Source organism: Rhinopithecus bieti, unplaced genomic scaffold (assembly GCF_001698545.2).
Source record: "Rhinopithecus bieti isolate Rb0 unplaced genomic scaffold, ASM169854v2 scaffold_13400, whole genome shotgun sequence".
NCBI classification, from domain to species: domain Eukaryota; kingdom Metazoa; phylum Chordata; class Mammalia; order Primates; family Cercopithecidae; genus Rhinopithecus; species Rhinopithecus bieti.
In genome coordinates this window covers 2,929,997-2,947,384 of record NW_016807991.1, presented here as the reverse complement: position 1 = coordinate 2,947,384, position 17,388 = coordinate 2,929,997, and the positions used below count along the sequence as shown (strand labels likewise).

The 17,388-nt window shown below is 47.5% G+C and overlaps 2 protein-coding genes across 4 annotated transcripts in view; one reads left to right on the top strand and one right to left on the bottom strand.

Annotated features, from left to right (window-relative positions):
• Window positions 1-17,388, bottom strand: part of RAB37 (RAB37, member RAS oncogene family) — a 78,904-nt gene that overhangs the window by 28,659 nt on the left and 32,857 nt on the right. The window lies entirely within an intron of this gene.
• The window catches only part of LOC108537344 (CMRF35-like molecule 1), a 44,497-nt gene that overhangs the window by 18,151 nt on the left and 8,958 nt on the right, over window positions 1-17,388 (top strand). For both annotated transcript variants that reach the window (XM_017884632.1, XM_017884631.1), the window contains exons 2-4: window positions 2,672-2,856; window positions 6,869-7,058; window positions 15,900-16,238. In XM_017884632.1, the coding sequence (XP_017740121.1) occupies window positions 7,016-7,058; window positions 15,900-16,238 (382 nt within the window). In that variant the 5' untranslated portion in view covers window positions 2,672-2,856; window positions 6,869-7,015. The remainder of the gene's footprint in view (window positions 1-2,671; window positions 2,857-6,868; window positions 7,059-15,899; window positions 16,239-17,388) is intronic.

Genomic DNA, 17,388 nt, shown 5'->3' with positions numbered 1-17,388 from the left:
TCTCTCTCTCTCTCTTTCTTTCTTTCTTTCTTTCTTTCTTTCTTTCTTTCTTTCTTTCTTTCTTTCTTTCTTTCTTTCTTTCTTTCTTTCTTTTCTCTCTTTCTCTCTCTCTTTCTCTTTCTCTCTCTCTCTCTCTCTCTTTCTTTCTTTCTTTCTGACAGAGGCTCACTCTGTCACACAGGCTGGAGTGTAATGGCGGGATCTTGGCTCACTGCAACCTCCACCTCCTGGGTTCAAGCAATTCTCCTGCTTCAGCCTCCCAAGTAGCTGGGATTACAGGCACTTGCCACCACACCCTGCTAACTTTTGGTATTTTTTTTTTTAGTAGAGATGGGGTTTCACCTTGTCGGCCAGGTTGGTCTTGAACTCTTGGCCTCAGGTGATCCACCCACCTTGGCCTACCAAAGTGCTGGGATTACAGGAGTGAGCCACCGTGCCTGACCTAAAAGAACCTTAATTGTAATACACCCCTCCATGCTGCCGTGGGGCCAGAGCCCAAAAGTACTCGTCCCAGCCCCAGTACCCACTTGCCTGTGTGCTCCCTCTCATGATGAGCTGAACCCAGTGGGTTCCAGCAAGTAAAGTTCATCCCTGCTGGTGCCTAAGGGGCCGACTGGACCCAGAGCTGGTGCCCTCCAGCTCCTACCTGCAAAAGGGTCAAGGGAACTCTCCTGTCTCACTGTTTGGGAGAAAGTTCATTATTAAATAAAAGAAGCAAGGGGCAGAGTGATGTATATAGTATGATCAGTGTGTATATGTTACTTAGGTTTATCTGCTGGAGTATGATTAACTTTTCTCAGGGAGACAATAGAGGCCAACAGGATTGCCTTTGAGGTTCAGGGGCTGGTAGGTGGGAGATGGAGATAAGACTTTTACTTTTCATTTAAACTTTTTCTGTTTCAAAAAAAATTATTTAAATAATTTGCTTGGCCAGGTACAGTGGCTCACGCTTGTGATCCCAGTGCTTGGGGAGGCCAAAGGCAGGAGGATCACTTGAGCCCAGGAGTTCGAGACCAGCCTGAAAACATAGGAAGACCCTATCTCTACAATAAATGAAACAATAAGCTGGACGTGGTGGTGCATGCCTGTATTCCCAGCTACTGGGGAGGCTGAGGCAGGTGGATCACTTGAGCCCAGGAGTTTTTCCAGAATTACAGCTGCAGTGAAGTGTAATTGCACCACTGCACTCTAACCTTGGTGACACAGTGCGAACCCATCTCAAAAGAAAAAGAAAAGCAATTGTGAGCAAATTATTTTATTTTATTTTATTTTAAGATGAGTTTGTGCTGTGTTGCCCAGTCTGGAGTGCTGTGGCTCACGATGATAGCTCACTGCAGCCTCGACCTTTCTCGGCTCGGGTGATTCTTCCACCTCAGCCTCCCAAGTAACTGAGACTACAGGCACATGCCACTGTACCAAGTTAATTTTTTGTATTTTTTATAGAGATGGGATTTCACCATGTTTCCCAGGCTGGTCTCAAACTCTTGGGCTCAAGTATCTACCCACCTTGGCCTCCCAAAGTGCTGAGATTACAGGTGTGAGCCACCACACTTGGCCTGCATTTTACCTTTTTAAAGAAAGTGTTAACTGGAGGTATTTCAGAGCTGGCATTATTGGCCATGTCTCTCTTTTTTAAAAGTAGGATTTAATTTTAGAGAATTTCTAAGTTCACATTAACATTGGGCAGAAGATACAGGGATTTCCCACAGACCCTTTTCCCCCATGCATATATAACCTTCCCCATGATCAACACCCTCCACTGCCATGCTTTCTTTTTATATTTTTCCTGTATTAAAATGCCCTAATAAAGGTAGTAGTCCAGTTGGTAAACTCAAACATGAGTAAGACCCTGTCTCAAAACAAACAACAACAACCAAAGAACCCCCCAAAAACAACCTTGTCTGTATTTCACAATTCATTTTTCTAAAATGAACACACGTCACTTTTGTAAGTCAAACATTATTATTATTATTTTTGAGACAGAGACTGTCTGTGTCACATAGGCTAGAGTGTGTGGCGCAATCTCGTCTCACTGCAACCTCTGCCTTCCAGGCTCAAGCAATTCTTCTGCCTCAGCCTCCCAAGGAGCTGGGATTACAGGCATGCACCACCATGCCCAGCTAATTTTTGTATTTATAGTAGAGATGGGGTTTTACCGTGTTGGCCAGGCTGGTCTCGAACTCCCGACCTCAAGGGATCTGCCTCCCACAGTGCTGAGATCACAGGTGTGAGCCACCGCAGTTGGCCCATACTTGTTATTTTCAATCACAAGCTGCAAATGACTCTCTAGGTCCAAGGCCTGCTATGATCTGACAGCATCAGAGGGAGCCACCTGTGAGGATGGGGGCTGGAGCAGGATAGGCAGGACAGGCCATCGTGAAGAGCTTCAAGGGACAGATGGAAGGGAGTGGAAGCCACTTGGCAGTCACCGCTGTGCAGAGTGGAGGGTGAAGCAGCTGCCCTGGGTTGGGTCTAGGTTTTGCGGGTTTTTCTTTTCATTTTCTATCACCATAATCATGCTACCCAAAGCCCAGTGGCACACAACATTGTGGGTCAGCAGTTTAGTCTGGGTGGCCATTCTGGTCTCAGCTGGGCCCCCTTTTGTGTCTGGGATCCACTGGCCATGGGCTGGGCAGTTTGACTGTGTCCCATGTCTCTGGCTTCTCTCCAGCAGGCCAGCCTGGGTGGCAGAAGTGGAGGTACGAGAGAGGAAACACAGGAGACGCTGCAGCTCGGGTTTGGACTGGCACATCATCACTTCTGCTGTATTTTATTGAGCAAACCAGGTCATCAGTCAGGCCCAGACTCAAGGGGATTGGGTAATAGACTCGTCTCTGTAGCAAGAAGAACTGTGAGGTGAGTTGGGCATGGTGGCTCACGCCTATAATCCTAGCACTTTGGGAGGCCGAGGTGGGCGGATCACCTGAGGTCAGGAGTTCGAGACTAGCCTGGCCAACATGGTGAAATCCCATCTCTACTAAAAATACAAAATTAGCCGAGTGTGGTGGTGCATGCTTGTATTGCCAACAACCCGGGAGGCTGAGGCAGGAGAATCTCTGGAACCCAGGAGGCGGAGGTTGCAGTGAACCGAGACCACACCACTACACTCTACTGGGCTACAGAGCGAGACTCCGTTTCAAGAGAAAAAAAAAAAGAACTCTGAGGTCAAGTGGTGTGTATGCAAGGAGGCACCCTGCATCCACCCACCATAGGCCAAAGCTTATGCAATCCTGGAAGCACTTGTGAAGAAAAAGGATGTCTAAATTAGAAGTACAAAATGGGTATAAGGTCTTGAAAGGAGCCTGATGAAGTTGGGGGTTCAGACGGTTAGCCTCCATTGGCTTCCTGGCAATCCCTACAAGCCCCTCTGAGTGGAGCTGAGAAGAGGAGCACAGCCCAGCCACAATCATTCCAGTGGCAGAGCCCCTCAGTCATGCCCCTCCGGCCCTCTGGCCTCTGAAAGAGCCGATTCTCCTGTATTCCCCATAGGCACTTGGTTAGAGGAACAGCTACTCAGAACCACTTGGTGAATTCTCTGCTTTTTTTTTTGAGACAGAGTCTTGCTCAGTCACCCAGGCTGGAGGAGTGCAGTGTGTGATCTCGGCTCACTGCAACCTTCGCCTCTCGGGTTCAAGCAATTCTTTTGCCTCAGCCTCCTCAGTAGCTGGAATTATAGGCATCCACCACCATGCCTGGCTAATGTTTCGTATTTTTTAGTAGAGATGGGGTTTTGACATGTTGGCCAGGCTGGTCCTGAACTCCTGACCTCAGGTGATTCTCCTGCCTCCCAAAGAGTTGGGATTACAGGCGTAAGCCACTGTGCCTGGCCTGAATTCTCTGTTCTTGATTCAAAGGGGAATCCTCCTTGGGGAGGCCAGGTCTGGGAGAGGCCAGGATCAGAGGGTCTGGCCACAGGCAGTTGTAACAGACAGTGCTCTTCCCTCCTTGTTGCCCACGACCAAGAGAGGAAAGCTTACCCCACGACCCTCGATACATCTGCCCCTTGCTTTTCAGGGCTTCCCCCATTCTGCTTAATTCCTAATCTTTTCTCCTGGAAGCCGATGGCTTCCCTACTGCAGAGGGCTGATTGCTCTCTGTGTATCTGCATGGTGCCCCAGGCAGAGGATCTACTGACATGCAGCAGGGACCAAAGTGCTGGCTGAACCCTCACCCCGAATTCTTGACCTACTTTATGGTCAGCAGATATGTAAAGCAAGAGGCCATCTCTGGCCACGTCCTGGAAAAGTCATGGTTTATCAGCTGTTGTGGTTTTCTGTGCAAATAACCCTCCTGTACACCCACTCATTCCTGATTAGGTTGTGAGGGGTTGCGTTCCTCTTTGAGACAAGGGAGTGATCCCTTGTAAAGATGTCACAGGGTGTATGTGACACACGGCAAAAGTGGCTTCAGGTGCAGAAGGTGAGAAAGGTCTAATCCTTTTATTTATTTATTTATTTATTTATTTATTTATATTTATTTATTTATTTTGAGACGGAGTTTCACTCTTGTTGCCCAGGCTGTAGTGCAGTGGCACGATCCCAGCTCACTGCAACTTCCACCTNCAGAGGATCTACTGACATGCAGCAGGGACCAAAGTGCTGGCTGAACCCTCACCCCGAATTCTTGACCTACTTTATGGTCAGCAGATATGTAAAGCAAGAGGCCATCTCTGGCCACGTCCTGGAAAAGTCATGGTTTATCAGCTGTTGTGGTTTTCTGTGCAAATAACCCTCCTGTACACCCACTCATTCCTGATTAGGTTGTGAGGGGGTTGCGTTCCTCTTTGAGACAAGGGAGTGATCCCTTGTAAAGATGTCACAGGGTGTATGTGACACACGGCAAAAGTGGCTTCAGGTGCAGAAGGTGAGAAAGGTCTAATCCTTTTATTTATTTATTTATTTATTTATTTATTTATATTTATTTATTTATTTTGAGACGGAGTTTCACTCTTGTTGCCCAGGCTGTAGTGCAGTGGCACGATCCCAGCTCACTGCAACTTCCACCTCCTGTGTTCCGTGATTCTCCCACTTCAGCCTCCTGAGTAGCTGGGATTACAGGTACCCACCACCACGCCTGACTAATTTTTGTATTTTTAATAGAGACGGAGTTTCGCCATGTTGGCTGCTCTCGAACTCATGACCTCAGGTGATCCACCCGCCTCAGCCGCCCAAAGTGCTGGGATTACAAGTGTGAGCCACTGAGCCTGGCCCTTCCTAATCCTTTTATATCCCCAGTCCCCACCCCAGGGACCTGCTGGGGTCTTGTTGGGAAAGGAGAGATGGGGGATGGGCATGATTGTCAGAAGGAGGAGAGTGAGGGGCAAAACTGGTCCTCCCTTCCCTCCTCCCTTCCTTCCTTCCTTCCTTCCTTCCTTCCTTCCTTCCACAAATAGCTATAAGGTGGGGAGTAGAGTGAGGGGGTAATAGTTCTGAGCAATGAACTGGTTTCCTCAGGTAGACCCCCTGGTACAATGGACAGGTTTCTGGAAGATTCCAGCAGATGTAGGTATCCCTGGCCCAGGCTGGAGTGCAGTGAACAGTGGCTCAATCATAGTTCACTGCAGCTTCGACCTCTTGGGCTCAAGTGATCCTCAGGCCTTAGCCTCCCAGACTGCTTGGACTACAGGCGTATGTTACTATGCAGAACTAATTATTATTATTATTATTTTTGTGACAGAGTCTTGCTCGGTTGCCTAGGCTGGAGTGCAGTGGTGTGATCTTGGTTCACTGCAATCTCTGCCTCCTGGGTTCTAGTGATTCTCCTGCCTCAGCCTCCCGAGTCACTGGGATTACAGGTGTGTGCCACCATGCCCAGTTAATTTTTGTATTTTTAGTAGAGATGGGGTTTCACCATGTTAGCCAGGCTGGTCTTTAACTCCTGACCTGGAGTGATCCGCCTACCTTGGCCTCCCAAAGTGTTGGGATTACAGACATGAGCCACCACACCTGGCCATTTGTGTGTGTGTGTGTGTGTGTGTGTGTGTAGATGAAGCCTTGTCACATTGGCCAGGCTGGTCTCGAATTCCCTACCTCAAGTGATCTTCCCGTCTCAGCCTCCTAAAGTGCTGAGATTACAGGTGTGAGCCACCACACCTGGCCTTGTAGTCTGGAGTTGGATACCCAATCAGTCTCCTCATACTTGCCTTCCAACCTTTGGTCCGGAATCTCTCCTCTGGCTTTCTGGCTTTGGCCCTAAGTGCCCCTCAATCCTCTTGAACTTCTGGCCTTCTGGGCTCCCAAGCATCTGGCGACACTTGAAGCTCCAGGTTTAGGACATTGTATCTATCAGCCGTGGCTCTCCAGGACCCTTCTAGTAGAGCCTCGTGCCCCTGCCCCCAGCCAACCCACCAGATTTGGAGGATTGGATAAGTGCTGGCCAGACTCAGTGGTCTATGTCTGCAGGTTTCCACATGACAGAGGAGCCACCAAGTTCTCTTCTTAGAGAACCCATAGTGGCTGTGGACAGAGAGGTATTTCTCAGAAGCTTATGATCACTATGACACCTTGCATTGCCAACTGTCTCGAAATTTCACACTTTCCACCTCCTTCCTCTTTTTTTTTTTTTTTGAGACAGAGTCTTGCTCTGTCACCCAGACTGGAGTGCAGTGGCGTGATCTTGGCTCACTGCAACCTCCATCTCCCAGGTTCAAGCGATTCTTCTGCCTCAGCCTCCCGAGTAGCTGGGACTACAGGTGTGTGCCACCACATCTGGCTAATTTTTGTAGTTTTAGTAGAGATAGGATTTCACTATGTTGACCAGGCTGATCTTGAATTCCTTACCTTGTGATCCGCCTGCCTTGGCCTCCCAAAGTGCTGGGATTACAGGCCTGAGCCACCGTGCCCGACCAACCACCTCCTTCCTCTTTTAGTCTCATTTACCCATGGGAAGTGACTGAAGGAGGAAGTTCAAGGGTGAGAGTGAACGCCAGCAGACGGCTGGGAGATGGAGCACAGTCTGTAGTTTGTTCCTGCTGCCAGGCTCCACCGAGGGGAACGGGGACCCGTCTGAAGAGAAGATGCCCCTGCTGATGCTCTACCCGCTCCTTTTCTGGCTCTCAGGTGAGTGGGCCTGGGTCTGTCCTCTTGGGAGAAGCTTAGCCAGCAGGAGGAGGTGGCTGATAGAGGGAAGAAGGGACCCCGCCAGAAGGTGTTCTTAATGGCATGAGCCTTGTGCGTCTCATCCACGTACCCACTCACCCAGCGTTTCTGTTGCCAAGGCAGGAATACAGGGCATGTCCTTCATAATGAAGACAGTGTAGGACAGAATTCCTGACCCCCAGGGGCTGATCGTGTGAAATGGACAGACCATAGGCCCTGCTGGCCAGGGAAAAGCAGAGGAGGAACATGGGCTGCCCAGGAGAGCAGGCAAGTGCCTGATCCTGGACTGGGTGGTCCGTCACCTGCGTGGAGGTGCTCCGAGCAAGGGCAGGCGTCAGGGAAGAGGTGAGGCTGGAGGGCTCTGAAAGGAGGGAAGAGGGAGTTTGCCAGGCAGAGAGGGAGTGGTGGTTCTAGGCATTTGGGGCAGAAGGAAATAGTGGAAGTTGCTGAGGGACAGGAAGGGTTGAGAGGAGATAAGCCAGGCAGGGAAGTAGAGTAGGGACAGAGATGTGGGCAGAGCCAGAGGGTGGGAGACACCTGAAGTTGGAACGTAGAATTTTGATTAAAAATGAAGGGAGGTCAGGCAAGGAGGCTCATACCTGTAATCCCAGCACTTTGGGAGGCTGATTGCTTGAGCTCAGGGATTCTAGACCTGCTTGGGTAACATGGCAAAACCCTATCTCTACAAAAAGTACAAAAGTTACTCAGGCATGGTGGCATGCGCCTGTGGTCCCAGCTACTTGGGAGGCTGGAGGCTGGGGCATGAGGATCACTTGAGCCCAGGAGTTGGAGGCTGAAGTGAGCTGTAATCACGCCACTGCCTTCCAGCCTGGGTGACAAAGCGAGACTCTGTCTCAAAAAAAAAAAAAAAAAAAAAGAAAGAAAGAAAACAAAAAAATAATTTCAAGAAGTGAGAAGTGATAAGTACTGTGAGGAAAACAGAACAAGATGATTTGTTACAGTAGTGAGAAGTGATAAGTACTGTGAGGAAAACAGAACAAGATGATTTGTTACAGTGGGACCCAGGTGGGGGGATCTTTAAGTCAGGTGGGCTGAAACAGCCCCCTGAAGAGGGTCCCAGATGTCTGTCTGAGCCGAGACCTTGGAAAAAGAAAGAGGAGAAGGATCAGACTCAGGATCGGGACCAGTTTTCCAGGCACAGGGAACAGCAGATACGAGGGCTCTTGTGTGGGAATGAGCTTGGCCTGGGCGTGTCTGAGGGAGAGGGAGGTCAGCATGGCTTGGCCACATGCTTCGGAAAAGCCTCGTGGGGCAGATTGGAGAAGAGATCTTGGGGAAGAAAGTGACTTGTCCAGGACAGCTAGACTGGTAAAGGCAGAGCAGGGAGTGGCTCATCGACACTTGACCCCAAGTCTCAGCGTGTAAGTGGAGAAGGCAGACTTTGTAAGTGGAGAAGATGTTATGAAATGCATTGGCACAGTGACCAGGACAGGTGTGGCTGCTTTTTTTCTGACATCTGAAAATGGGAGAATTTGGTAGCGAGCAGATGTGAGTCGTGTTGGGGGCAGGAGTGGTTTGGGACCTGTCTGAAGCGGGCAGAAAAGCCAGCAGGCTGAGCTGTGGGCGCCAACACGGAGCTCAGATACCACTGGGAGCCTTCATGCATCAGCTCTTGCCAGCCTCTCCTGCAGAACTTCCACCCACAATTAGCAAGTGCGCTTACCCTGCTTACCTCTTCTAAATAATTCATTGTTTTAAAACACCCAAGAAAAAAAATACCCATCAGGAAGTTAATTTTCTGTGGGAAAGGAAGGTTTATTTTCGTTTTTGTTGTTTTTGTTTTTTTGAGTTGCGGTCTCAGTCTGTTGCCTATGCTGGAGTACGGTGGCATGATCATAGCTCACTGCAGCCTCAACTCCTGGGCTCAAGTGATCCTCCTGCCTCGGCCTCATGAGTTGCTGGGATTAAAGGCATGGGCCACCGTGCCTGGCAAGAAAGAGATTTTTTTTTTTTTTTGAGACAGACTCTGGCTCTGTCACCCAGGCTGGAGTGCAGTGGCGTGATCTCGGCTCACTGCAACCTCTGCCTCTTGGATTCAAGTGATTCTCCTGCCTCAGTCTCCCAGGTAGCTGGGATTGCAGGTGTACCACCATGCCTAGCTAATTTTTTTTTTGTATTTTTAGTAGAGATGGGGTTTTACCATGTTGATCAGGCTGGTCTCGAACTCCTGACCTCAAGTGATCCACCCGCCTCGGCCTCCCAAAGTGTTGCGATTACAGATATGAGCCTCATTGTGCTTTTTCCCTACAAGTCTTTATTGTTTCTGTTAAAGTTATTCCTAGGAATTTAATACACTTTTATTGCTAATGTAAATGAGCACTTTTCTACTTTATTTTCCAATTATTTCTTACTGGTTTATAGGAAAGCCATTGATTTTTACATGTTTATAGTTTATTTAGCCACTGCATTAAATTCAATTATGAATTAAAATACTTTTCATTTAAAATTTAAAAATTTTCTCTAACTTTTCATTTCCCTTTTGATAATTATAAATTTTATGTTTTTCCTTATCTTCCTATTGATTAGAACTTCCAGGCAGGGCGTGGTGGCTTACGCCTGTAATCCCAGCACTTTGGGAGGCTGAGGCAGGTGGATCACAAGGTCAGGAGATCGAACCATCCTGGTTATGGTGAAACCCCGTCTCTGCCAAAAGTACAAAAAATTAGCCGGGCGGGGTGGCAGGTGCCTGTAGTCCCAGCTACTCAGGAGGCTGAGGCAGGAGAATGGCGTGAACCCAGGAGGCAGAGCTTGCAGTCAGCTAAGATTGCACCACTGCACTCCAGCCTGGGCAACAGAGCGAGACTCCATCTCAAAAAAAACAAACAAACAAACAAAAAAGAACTTCCGGAATCATGTTATTATATATATTGGGAATTCATGTTTTGTTTATGATTTCAATAGGAATGCCTATAGTATTTCACTGTTAAGAATAATTTGGCTGGTGGTGCATGATGGTTCGCGCCTGTAATCCCAGCACTCTGTGAGTCGGAGGCAGGCAGAACGGTTGAGTCCAGGAGTTTGAGACCAGCCTGGACAACAAAGTGAGACCTTGTCTCTCCAAAAAAAAAAATTAACCTGGTATGGTGGTGCATGCCTGTGGTCCTGTCCCAGCGACAGAAGAGGTTATGGCAAGAGGATCACTTGAGTCCAGGAGGTTGAGGCTGCAGTGACCCATGTTCATACCACTGCACTCCAGCCTGGGTGATGGGTGACAAAGCAAGACTCCATCTCAAAAAAAAAAAAAAAAAAAAAAAAAAGAATAATTTGGCTCTTGGTTTATGGTGACCTAAAAGTCTTTTTAATTGTAGAAAATAAAATGTATAAAAATGTGCATAAAACATCAATATCCATGTTAACAAATTATTATAAAGTACATATGAATGTCTCGCACTAAGTGTGTTGCTTGCTGAGGTTTTTGATAGACAATCTTTATCAGATAAAGGCAGTTCTCTCAGTTTGCTAAGAGTTTTTTAAAAATCATGAATGAGTGTCGATTCCTATCAGGTACTTCTGTCTGCATCTACTAAGATGATCACACGATTTTTCTCCTTGACTCTGTTAATACGGCATATTACCCTTATTGATTTTTTTCTTTCTTTCTTTCTTTTTTTTTTTTTGAGACGGAGTCTTGCTCTGCCACCCGGGCTGGAGTGCAGTGGCCGGATCTCAGCTCACTGCAAGCTCCGCCTCCCGGGTTTAGGCCATTCTCCTGCCTCAGCTTCCCAAGTAGCTGGGACTACAGGCGCCCACCTCGTCGCCCGGCTAGTTTTTTGTATTTTAAGTAGAGACGGGGTTTCACCGTGTTAGCCAGGATGGTCTCGATCTCCTGACCTCGTGATCCGCCCATCTCAGCCTCCCAAAGTGCTGGGATTACAGGCTTGAGCCACCGCGCCCGGCCTTTCTTTCTTTTTTTTTATTTGAGACGGAGTCTTGCTCTGTCTCCAGGCTGGAGTGCAGTGGTGTGATCTTGGTTCACTGCAACCTCTGCCTCCTGGGTTCAAGCGATTCTCTTGCCTCAGCCTCTGAGTAGCTGGGACTACAGGGGCATGAAACCTACCGGCCCAGGGCTAATTTTTTAATGTATTTTTTTTTTTTTTTTTTTTTTTTGAGACGGAGTTCTGCGCTTCCTGTCGCGCCAGGCTTGGAGTTGGGCAGTGCCGGATTTCTCAGGCCTCAACTGCCAAAGCTCGCGCCTCCCGGGTTTTTAGCCAATTCTTCCTGCCCTCAGGCCTCGCCAGTAGGGCTGGGACTAACAGGCGCCCCACGCCTCGCCGCCGGCTTAGTTTTTTTTTGGTATTTTTTTAAGTAGAGACGGGGTTTTCAGCCGTGTTGACCAGGATGGTCCTCGAAGCTCCGCTGACCTCGTGATCCGCCCGTCCTTGGCCTCCCAAAGTTTGGCTGGGAATTACAGGGCTTTGAAGCCACCGCGGCTGGGCAATTTTTTATGTATTTTTTAATAGAGAACGGGGTTTTGCACCATGGTTACGGCCAGGATGGGTCTCGATCCTCTTTCTTTGGCCTGGTGATCTGCCCTCCTCAGACTCCCAAAGTGCTGGGATTGCAGGCGTGAGCCACCGCGCCCAGCCTCCTTATTGATTTTCTTTTATCTTATCTTATTTTTTTTTTTTTTTTTTTTTTTGAGATGGAGTCTCTGTCTGTCACCCAGGCTGGAGTGCAGTGGCCGGATCTCAGCTCACCGCAAGCTCTACCTCCTGGGTTCACGCCATTCTTCTGCCTCAGCCTCCCGAGTAGCTGGGACTACAGTCACCTGCCACCACGCCTGGCTAATTTTTTTTTGTATTTTTAGTAGAGACGGCATTTCACCGTGTTAGCCAGGATGGTCTCGATCTCCTGACCTATGATCTGCCCACCTCGGCTTCCCAAAGTGCTGGGATTACAGGCATGAGCCACCGCGCCTGCCTCCTTATTGATTTTCTAATGTTAAAAACCATTTTGGGTGTTTGGCATAAACCCAACTTGGTGATAATGTTTTATCCTGTTTATGTATCACCAGATTCCGTATGCTGATTTTTTGTTTCAGGCTTTTGCATTTATGTTAATGAGTGATATTTGCCTATGATACTTTCTTGCTCTGCCCTTGTCAGGTTTTGGCATCAAGATTATGTTAGTCTCATGAAATGGATTTGGGATTTCATCTTCTTTTTCTATGCTCTGCAAAATTATCTATAAAATAGACATTATTTCTTCCTTACGTGTTTGGTAAATATTTCCATTGAAGCTGTATAGGTCTGGAGTTTCATTTTAGCAGAAGTTTTAAACAAGGGATTTGATTTATTTAAATATAATAGCTGTGGAATTATTTAGGTTTTCTATTTCTTTTGTGCTGATTTTAGCATGTTGTATTTTTTCTTTCTTTCTCTTTTTTCTGTTTTTTGAGATGGAGTCTTGTTCTGTTGCTCAGGCTGGAGTGCAGTGGTGCGATCTTGGCTCACTGCAACCTCCACCTCCTGGGTTCAAGCAATTCTCCTGCCTCAGCCTCCCAAGTATCTGGGGCTACAGGTGTGTGCCACCACGCCAGGCTAATTTTTGTATTTTTAGTAGAGACAGAGTTTCACCATGTTGGCCAGGCTGGTCTTGAACTCCTGACTTCAGTTGATCCACCTGTCTCGGCCTCTCACAGTGCCTGGCCTGTGTAATTTTTTTCTGGGAATTTGTTTATTCCGTCTAAAATTGTAAATTTATTGGCATAACATTGTTTAAATATCCTTTTATTATTATATCCTTTTATCTTATTCATGGTTTATTAACTTTTTAATATGTGCAGGATATACAGTCACATACCCCTTTTAATTCTTTTTTTTTTTTTTTTTTTTTTCTGAGACGGAGTCTTGCTCTGTTGCCCAGGCTGGAGTGCAGTGGCACGATCTTGGCTCACTGCAACCTCTGCCTCCCAGGTTCAGGTGATTCTCAGGTGATTCTCCCACCTCAGCCTCCCGAGTAGCTGGGATTACAGGTGCACGCCACCACGACTGGTTAATTTTTGTATTTTTAGTAGAGACAGCATTTCACCATGTTGCCTAGGCTGGTCTCAAACTCCTGACTTCAGATGATCCACCCACCTTGGCCTCCCAAAGTGCTGGAATTACAGGTGTGAGTACTGTGCCTGACCCTCTTTTGGTTTTAATTTGCATTTTTCTGGTGATTACAGATGCTGAGTATTTAAAAATAGATCTGTTGCCCATTTATAGCTCTTCTTTTGAGAACTATCTGGTCAGATTCTTTGCCCAGTTTTTAATTAGATGATTTGTTTTCTTGTTGTTGATTTGTTTGAGTTCCTTATGTATTTTGGATATTAGCTCTTCATCAGATGTATGTTTTGCAAATATTTTCTCTCAGTCTGTAGGCTGTTGCTTCATTCTCCTGATTGTTTCCTTTGCTGTGCAGAAGCTCTTTGGTTTTGTGAATCCCATTTGTCTAGTTTTGCTTTTGTTGCCCGTGCTTTTGGCGTCCTCTCCAAGACATCATTGCCCAGACCAACGCTGTGGAGCTTTTCCCTTAGGTTTTCTTCTGAGAGCTTTAAGTTTCAGGTCTTACATTTACGTCTTCTCTATTGTGAGTTGATTTTTGTATATGTTGTGAGATAAAGGTCCGGCTTCATTCTTCTGCACGTGGATCTCCAGTTTTCCCAGCACCATTTATTGAAGAGACTGTCCTTTCCCCATTGTGTGTTCTTGTCACAGAGCCCACTTCTTTCCCCAGGACCCAGGCTGGAATGGAAGGAGAGCTGTGCCTTCGCATGGATCCCCTGCTCTCCAGTCCAGGCTGCCGTGGTCCTCACCCCTTCCCAGGGTCTCTCTGACACTGAGGCCCTATGTCTGTGCCATTTGTTATTGTGCTTGAAGTGCTGGGTTTTTGTTTAGTTTAGTTTTGTTTAGTTTTATTGATTTATTATTTTTTTGAGACAGAGTTTTGCTCTTGTTGCCCAGGCTGGAGTGCAATGGCGCCATCTTGGCTCACTGCAACCTCCACCTCCTGGGTTCAAGCAATTCTCTTGCCTCAGCTTCCTGAGTAGCTGGGATTACAGGCATGTGCGACCCACGCCTGGCTAAGTTTTGTATATTTAGTAGAGACGGCGTTTCTCCATGTTGGTCAGGCTGGTCTCGAACTCCCAACCTCAGGTAATCTGCCTGCTTCCCAAAGTGCAAGGATTATAGGTGTGAGCCACCCAGCCGGGGCCTTTTTTTTTTTTTTTTTTTTTTTTAAGTAAGAAATATTTCCCTGTATCGGAATCTTTCAAGAGTGAGAAATATGAAGAAAGAACAAAAAGAACAGGAAGAACATATATATATATATATATATTTTTTTTCTTCCTTTAAAAGATTTTGAATTTTAGGTTCAGGGGGTACCTGTGCAGGTTTGCTACATGGATATATTGCATGATGCTGAGGTTTGAGCCTCAATCAAACCTGTCACCCAGATAGTGAACACAGTACCCAATCGGTAGTTTTTTCAGTGCTTGCTCCCTTCCCTCCTCTGTTTTGTTCTTGCCCGCTTCCCTCCTCTGTCTGTTGTTCCCATCTTTATGTCCATGTGTAACCAATGTTTAGCTCCCACTTCTAAGTGAGGACATGTGGTATTTGATTTTCTGTTTCTGCGTTAATTCACTTAGGATAATGGCCTCCAGCCACATCCATGTTGCTGCAAAGGACATGATTTTGAAGGAAAACGTATATTTTAAGAAAATGCAGGCCAGGTGTTGTGGTTCCCGCCTGTAATCCCAGCACTTTGTGAGGCTGAGGTGGGTGGATCGCTTGAGCCCAGCAGTTCGAGACCAGCCTGGACAACATGGCAAAATCCTGTTTCTACTAAAACTACAAAAATTAGCCAGGCGTGGAGGCATGTGTCTGTAGTCCCAGCTACTCAGGAGGCTGAAGTGGGAGGATCAATTAAGCCTGGGAGGTGAAGGCTTCAGTGAGCCATAATTGAGCCATGACTATGCCACTGCACTCCAGCCTGGGCGACACAGTGAGAGCCTGTCTCAAAAAAAAAAAAAAAAAAAAAAGAAAGCAAACACTGCTTTACTGTCTATAATACTTGCCTTTCTACAAGGTGATAGTAATCAGGAGCGTGTAGGATTGGCAGAAGGGTGGACAAATAGATCAATGGAACAGAATGGGAAATCCATAAATTTGCAATTTGACAAAAGGGGTCAAAGCAATTCAATGAAGAAAGTGGGATCTGTGTTGTATGGATCCCATAGCGCATGGAGACCAGTTGTCATTGCTGTTCTGGTCAACTTCAAAGGCATTCATCCAGGCTGGTTTATTCCAAAACCACTAGAAATCATTAGGACTACCGGGACAGCCTCTCCACAGCCATCTGATGTGGCTGCCTCAGCTCGACCTCATGAGGGTCATCAGTGCTAAGAGTCAAGGTAAGACCCGTGGAAATGGGTCTTCTGGTATTTCCTCTCCACCAGACTGGTCTAACACAAAGATGGCTGCAAAAGGATATTCCTTGAAATATACAGATTACCTTGGCCGTAGGGTGGAGAGAGGGGTGAACTGCAGGAAGCTATTATTGCTTAGTGCCAATATTTTTATTTTTGGGGGGATCTGTTGTTATGCTATTCAGTGATTTTCCTGGTGACTTTGACCCAGTGGAAAACTGAAGGACAAAAGTTTTGTATGTGGAAGGTGTATTTCTTCCTTGACTGTTATTTAACCCATGAAACTTGGATTTGGGAGCTATTCCCTAAACAGAAAGCTGTGGCCCTGCCCTTGGGGTGGAGGTGACAGCACATGAATTTGTGTTTTCCAGGCTACTCCATTGCCACTGACATCAGTGGTCCAATGACAGTGAATGGCCTGGAGCGGGGCTCGTTGATCGTGCAGTGTGTTTACAACTCAGGCTGGGAGACCTACTTGAAGTGGTGGTGTCGAGGAGCTATTTGGAAAGGCTGCAAGATCCTTGTTAAAACCACTGGATCGGAGCAGGAGGTGAAGAGGGACCGGGTGTCTATCAAGGACAATCAGAAAAACCACACGTTCACTGTGACCATGGAGGGTCTCATGCAAACTGATGCTGACACTTACTGGTGTGGAATTGAGAGAGCTGGAACTGACCTTGGGGTCACAGTTCAAGTGACTGTTGACCCAGGTAAGAGGGAATGTATATCTGTGTGTGTCTCTCAGGGGCTGCTCTGTCCTGGTCTCTGAGGTCCTACTCAAGTGACTTAATTGTCACTGAGTGATCTATCACTTGAGTCCTGAGTCTCAGAGAACCCTAACTGACCACCTGGGATTGGGGGAGCAGGGCCTCTTTTCAATGCCCCCATGGCTCCCAGGGCTCCCTCCACGATGGGAATTAAGACTTTCTAGGCACATTTTTACCACTGCCCAGCTCAGTGCCTGAGGACAAGGTGATGGTCCCACTTTCAGCCCATGGGCCAAAGGGATGCCTTCCCATGGTACCCAGTGACCCCAATCCTTGCCATTGCTTTTTGGAGACCTCTGGTGCCCAGGTGTGTCCTGCTTTTGGTGGAGTTCTGGGCTGGGGCTTCACAGCTGCTGTTGCCACCTCCCATTCCACATCTAACTTGGGGGAAAAAAGGCTCAGCATAGTTGGGGTGCTGGCATCTAATTCCCAAGTCCAGACAGGTCTTCACAGTCAAACAGCTGCATTCCTGCCTGGTCCCTGACATCTCACCATGAGCCATTTTTGCATGTAGACTTAATGATGTTCTCTTCCTATTTCCTTCTAGAATGCAGACACTCCTGGGAGGGTCGGCTCAGGGTTCCCAGTGACTTGGTTTGCATGCGTTTATTTGTTGGGCTTATTCTGCTGTCCCTCAGAAGATGAGCAGCACCAGCTCAAGGGCCCTTGTGGCATGGAGGGAGCACCACAGTCCTCAGGGCCCCATGCTGCACCTGGAGCCTCTGGGGCATGTTCTAGTTTGCAAAGTGCTGAACGTGCATTGTCTCAATGAGTCCTAACAATACGCCTGAGAAGGGGGCATCGCCATCACTGAAGCTTTGTAACTTGCCCAAAGTCAAGGTTCTTCCTGAATATTATGATTTCTTTCAGGGCTGGTCCTGATCTTTGATGTCACAGATCTAGGGTCACTGTGCAAGTTCCCACTCTGCTCCTGTTGTTGATGGATAAACAGGGCTGGGGTGGAGATTGGCCAAGGTGCTGTCCTAAGCAGCAGGGTGGCTCAAGTTCAGCTGATCTCCAGCTGCCCTTAGGCTCTTCCCAACCCCCTCTAACCCTCCCAGGGCCTGCTCAGCGTCCTCCCTGGACCCTGCCC